The sequence below is a fragment of the Triticum urartu genome, unplaced genomic scaffold (genome assembly GCF_003073215.2).
Source record: "Triticum urartu cultivar G1812 unplaced genomic scaffold, Tu2.1 TuUngrouped_contig_7760, whole genome shotgun sequence".
In the NCBI taxonomy this organism is placed as follows: domain Eukaryota; kingdom Viridiplantae; phylum Streptophyta; class Magnoliopsida; order Poales; family Poaceae; genus Triticum; species Triticum urartu.
In genome coordinates, this window is record NW_024118637.1 from 1 (window position 1) to 6395 (window position 6395).

The following is a 6395-nucleotide window of genomic DNA, read 5'->3' on the forward strand; positions in this document are numbered from 1 at the left end:
TCCCCCGGGGGGGAGGGCTCCTGAGGACGCCGCCGGGCGGTGGGGGGAAGACGAGGATATCCGCGGTGTCCGAACAGGCAGCTTCGCCGACGACGCAGACCGTGTGACAGGGGAGTGAACTGCGAAGGTGACACGCACGCCGGTCGCACCAACCGTGGGGATGAAGTAGAGCGGCGCTGTGCTACCAGGGCCACCAAGCTGCTGCGTCGGGTGACGGTAGGTGTGACCTGCAGTAGCCGCGTCCATTACAGTGGCGTCTGGATGCGTCGACCTCGAGCGGCAACACGGCGGACGCGGGCTGCCCCCATGCTACGTAGTTCTCTGAAGAATTGTACCTCACTTTCCAATTTCTCTACGAAACATTCAGCGCAGCCTCTGTTCTCTGAAGAATTGTAGTACATGAAATGTTGAAGCTTGTGCACTGATATTTGCTAATCTGTTAGTGCTGGACCTGTGCAACTCCCCTGTAGTTTTTGAAGATGTTCGTTCGGTGGTGATGAACAAATTGAAAAACCTGAAGCATCTTGTTGTACACACTGATTGTTTGGTGGTGATGATCATCAAATATGCACTGTACAGTACATGTACCATTGCATGAGCATCTCATAGTCTAATTTGCTAGGACACCTAGCGCTGATGGGGATATGTTTTGTCTGCAGAAATCGCTGTACGCTTGAGCAGCAATCTATTTTTCTATGTAATGCGCCATTAACCTTAGAGTACGAGCTGGTGAACGCTGCCTAGTGATTGATCTATGTCTTCTCTTGCATATATAGCTCTTGTCCGTTGGATGTGGTGGTCGTAAACTCTGGACAGCTTACCTCTAAATGGCTAGGAAGAGCCCGTGGCATGTCAGGGGACATAGGTTAGCACGAATAAGGATTGGCGTATAGTAATCTGAAGGTTGAGACGCAACCGGAGGAAGGCGAGCGGCAGCCGACAGAGGCCCTGTCACGGCCGACGGAGCGAAGGGCATGGCTTGAGTCGCCACCGACGAAGGGTCCGTTGCTACCGGTAGAGGGAACGACATGGCTCGAGTCGCCACCGGAGGAGGGCCCGACGCTGCTGACGGAGGGCTGGTTGCTACCGGCGGAGGGCAAGGACTAATGGCCGCCGGAACAAAATTCTCCATTGCGGCGTAGATTGGAACGTGAACCGATCCCAGGGATACTCAAGAAAGATTTTTACTACTTGATGATGGATAAGTTAGGGGGTTATCTGCTAATTGTGTTTAAGTGGATGCTGAGGGATCCCACCTTTGATCCGTAGCGTCCATTATAGATCTGATGGCCCATGTAAGAATTTTCAGATTTTCACTGGAAATCCGTTTTCACTTGATACTTCGGCCTATTAGTTTGACATAATCGTGTCATTTTGTTTGTCTGGGTCGTATCTACCTAGGGTTCAACTTGTTACTTGACTAACTTCATCTTGTCATGCCCTTAGCCCCGAATTTCATCTCGGAGTGTGGCTTGATTACCTAAAATCATGGGGACTATTTTGCAAAAGAGTCACGACGGTGAACCCGGAGACTCAACCCGTGCTTTATTATTAGGGAGAGATAATCGTGTCATTTTGTTTGTCTGGGTCGTATCTACCTAGGGTTCAACTTGTTACTTGACTAACTTCATCTTGTCATGCCCTTAGCCCCGAATTTCATCTCTCTTTTCACTTTTCTTCAGGCAGAACTCCAGTTTGGCATTGCATAATAAACATTCGTTTGCTGAAGACAGTGCTGGTGCTTATCCTTTGGTGCTTAGAATTTCTGTGCGTGAAACAAGCATTTTGACTGTTAAAATCAGCAAAAAGGTAATACTATTTGAAAAGCAATATACGACTGACCGAATTTCCTAATTTGACGATGATTCATTCTGTTTCAGGATAATCCAGTTGATAACTATAAGCGGGCAAACAAGATGTTTAACATTGATTCTCAACCAGTATGTTGCTGCTTGTTGCATTTCCAAGTTTTGGAAATACACTTCCGTTAGTGCGGTTTACTTAATGTTTCTGTATCCAGGTTCATGTTTGGGATTTTTCAGGGCAGACAAACCTAATATTGATGAATGAATGGAATAGATCACATCAAGACTATTGCCATTCAGAGCAAGAGGTAGTATTGGTTGGCCATGCATCCCCCCCCAACCACACACACACAATTCTGTTGATACAATTGTTTTTACATGATAACATTTTAACATTGAATTATTATTCAATAACCTCTGTTTCATAAGCCTGTCATAAGGTGTCCACTAGATCTACCTTATCACTTTCTTATCTTTTTACATGTGCAGAATCTTCTAGAAGTTCAAGTCTATGCAATGTCTGATTCCTTAACATTCAAGATTGGTGGGAGTAGCATGATTGTTGATATGTCCTGTGGGAACATTGGAAGAGTTAGCTCTATGGGGTTAATCGGACTAGAAAATCTTGGAAATACTTGCTTCATGAATAGTTCAATCCAATGTTTGGCTCATACAACAAAACTTGTTGATTATTTCCTCGGAGATTATGACAGCGATATAAATCGGACAAATCCACTTGGACTGAATGTATGCAGAGTTTGTCTTGAGCTTTTATTTATTTTATCCAATCAGCTAAATATTTACTGACGCTTCCATTTCCTAGGGGGAACTTGCCTTGGCATTTGGAGAATTGTTGAGAAGTTTATGGACGAATGATCGAAACACAGTTGCACCACATAACTTTAAAGCAAAGATTGCCTGCTTTGCTCCTCAGTTCAGTGGCTTTAATCAGCATGATTCACAGGAGCTTCTGGCTTTCTTATTGGATGGCCTGCATGAAGATCTTAATCAGGTAAAATGCAAACCATATGAAGAAGCTAAGGATGCAAGTGGCCGTCCGGACGAAGAAGTAGCTGATGAATATTGGAGGAACCATTTAGCCCGAAATGATTCTGTAATAGTTGATACCTGCCATGTAAGTTTAAACTCCTATTCTCTGAAGTTTCACTTTCTCAAACAATTCTAAAAAGAAAGTCTTTGCTCCAACCCTTCAAGATATCTATACCGTTTCATAAACAACAAAACAACGTATAGTAGATAGTGTTGAAAGCAAGGTTGAAAAAGATTGCATAATTCAGCCGCTTAGGCACACCAGGGAGTGGTTTTAGTTTTAGTGGGCCTTCTTGTGCCAGATATACCACATGAAGTAGAGGCAGAACACATGCTGCACTTCCTTCCATACCCTGAGTCCGCGAGCTGCACTTGCCGTTACCACCACCACGAAGCACTAGAGTTCCGTCACCCTTTTACCTCAGCACCTCACCCTCCACCATTCACCCTTCCCCCTCACTCAACCTGCTGCAGAGGAGCACTAGGAAGGTTTTGGCGGTCAAATATTTTTTACATGGCTGCCGGGCCAGATCCTAGGTTGGTGCTTAGGTGGCCAGTGAACACTCGCCTGGCACCTAGTGCCTATTTGAATGTTTGGTTGAAGTGCCCATATTCGTTTTCAAAAGAAATACCAACAAGGTTTGACTTGAAGACACTCTAGTCGATTCTTATGAATTTAACAGAAGGACATAACATGAGTTGCTCTATTATCTTTCTATTTTCCTTTTGAGAAAGTTAAATAACCATTTCTTGTGTATAATTTGTTAGGACATTGCAAGCTCAACTATTTTGCACAGAAGAACTCAATTTCTGTTGTTAATTTTCTTCTGATTTTCTGTTTGCAGGGACAATATAAGTCTACATTAACTTGCCCTACCTGTAATAAAACATCTGTCACTTTTGACCCATTTATGTACTTATCTTTGCCTGTACCTTCCATGGCAAAGAGGACAATGACTGTGACAGTTTTCAGCACTGATGGTAGCAGAGAGCCATTCTCATATGATGTCAGTGTGCCAAAATTTGGCACTCTTAGTGACCTTGTTCAGGCACTGAGTGCTGCTTGCTCACTTGGAGGCGATGAGTCCCTGCTGATAACCGAGGTATCTTTTCTTTCTCCTTCGTTACCTGTACAATGCTATAAACCTTCTGGTCTAGTTGAGCAATACAAGTGTTATAGGTCTTCCACTTACTGGAAGTGACTATACAGGTATATAATAACTGCATTATCCGATACTTGGAGGAGCCTTCTGATTCAGTGTCATTGCTGAGGGATGGAGATAAATTGGCAGCGTACCGGCTACCAAAACAATATGAAAAATCTCCACTTGTGGTTTTTACACACAAACACTTTGCTGAGTAAGCACTGTCAGTTACATTTCTTCTTTGTTTAGACTTTTTTTTGGCGAGAATCTTTGTTTAGTTTATGTGTGATAATTTAGCTAATAATGTGGTTTTCGTGGTCTTTATTGTTCTTACACTTTTTCTTGGCACCATTGAATTCAGGCATACTGGTGTTGATAATTTTGTAGCTCCACAAATGAAGGAATTTGAGGCTCCACTTTTGGCATCACTTCCTGAGGCAGTCAATGGATTGACTCTTCAGGAAATCTATCTGAAATTGTTGAACCCGTTCCGATTTTCCAAGATCATTAGTTCTGATTGTGGAAGGGGCAACAGTGACTGTGCTGTCTACTCGATGGATGCAGCTGGTGACTGTGCTGTTAATTTAATGGATATAACACCTTCCAGTTCAGACGGTAATGTTCATAGTGCTCAACTGGAGGATGGCCCTGAAAGAAACCAGTGCAATGATAATTCTTGTGAAGTGATGGAAGGACCTAGTGAGACATATTGTGGGGAAGCAGATGTTTCTGACAAGGAGGCACAGACGGAGCAGTTTGGATTTTATTTAACAAATGAACGGGATGATGTTGAGCGCACAAAAATAGAAATGAATGATCTTGATTTACTTGAGGCAAAACCAAACCGGCTACATGTAAGTGTCAATTGGCAACATAGTGCGTCAAAACAATATGATGTCTCAATGCTTAACAATCTACCCGAGATACACAAGCTTGAGGTTATTCCAAAAGGAACCGAAGATTCTGTTGCACTACATGGTTGTCTAGAAGCCTTTCTAAAAGAGGAGCCATTGGGGCCAGAGGACATGTGGTGAGTGTCCCTGAGGAACAAGTGTATTGCTTTTTGCTACTGTTTACATAATGCTGCATTTTGGCATTCCTCTTCTCATTTGTTTTTAAATAGGAGTATTATTTATAAACTTATTTCTCAAGTGTTAAATTTGCAAATAAAACCACCAATGCAAATCTCACGTCGACAATTCTGAATTTTAGGTGTCGTGTTGGGTTCATAACCGAGACTTGCTCTGTTGTGTGTTTTGCTTTTCAGGTACTGCCCTTGCTGCAAAAAGCATCAGCAAGCGATGAAGAAATTAGATCTCTGGAGGCTACCTGAAGTTCTGGTCATCCATCTGAAAAGATTTTCACATACCCAGTTCACAAGAAATAAGCTCGAGACATTTGTAGATTTTCCCATTAGTGATTTGGACCTGTCATCATATATTGCCACCGAGAATGAACAACTATACAACCATTATCGCTTGTATGCCATTAGCAACCACTATGGAAATATGGGAGGTGGACATTACACAGCAAGCATCTACGTGAGTTCCTGTGCTAGCATATGATATTTTCAACTCCTAAACAATAAAACTTGTTAATGAAGTGTCTTACTGATATTGTTTGATCTTTGTGTAGCAAGAAGGCAAGGGATGGCACAAATTTGATGATGAATGTGTAACACCTATAAGCGAGGACAATATAAAAACAGCTGCCGCGTATGTTCTGTTCTACAGACGAGAGTGACAGACATGGCTTCTGTACAAAAGCATTGTTCACTGGAGCTCTGGCGTGTCTGGATTTTGCCTATATCATTTGGACAACATTTTGGCACTTGAATCTCTCAAGCCACTAACCCATACAACAGCGTGTACAGATTCAATTGCCAACAGGAGAACAAAAGGACCTGGCTAATGCGTTATTCTTTTTTTCCAACCAACACACAGTATTCTTTTCCGTACATGGATTGGGCCCATAGTGTAAAAATGCTTCATTTGAGCAGCAATGTTCTTTTGCCAAGAGTGCGAAGTGATGTAACAGCTCTGTAAATTAACTCCTGTGACGTGTTGTAGAGCTGCCACGAGATTGACGCTACAGCCACTCGCTCCCTGTGTTGGTCCATCCATGACCATGAGCCACCGGCATGATGAAAAATGCAAAACATATTTTCATGATACCCTGGACTCTGACCTGTCCCCAAAACTCAACTGTTTGACAGGTAACACGAGATGAATGCTGAGATGAGTGCTGCCGTTGGCCTTTGTGTTTTGACAAATATTCCAACCCCGATTAAGACGTCTTATCTGCAATGACACGTCATGGGGTCAGACAAGGTAGGATGCACGCCAGGCCTGTATGTGTAAGGTGTCTTCAGAAACTTGTGAATGACATGTCATGG

The 6395-nt window shown here is 43.0% G+C and overlaps 1 protein-coding gene across 1 annotated transcript; it reads left to right on the forward strand.

Annotated features, from left to right (window-relative positions):
- Positions 1 to 1682: 1682 nt before the first annotated feature.
- Positions 1683 to 6171, forward strand: LOC125531655 (ubiquitin carboxyl-terminal hydrolase 8-like; the record flags this gene model as incomplete). The annotated part of the gene is given in 10 exon segments (XM_048695977.1): positions 1683 to 1809; positions 1881 to 1940; positions 2021 to 2113; positions 2295 to 2552; positions 2629 to 2940; positions 3701 to 3958; positions 4066 to 4214; positions 4362 to 5030; positions 5268 to 5541; positions 5636 to 6171. Coding segments are annotated over 10 exon segments (2308 nt in total), but the record flags the coding sequence as incomplete, so codon positions are not given.
- Between the last annotated feature and the right edge of the window lie 224 nt (positions 6172 to 6395).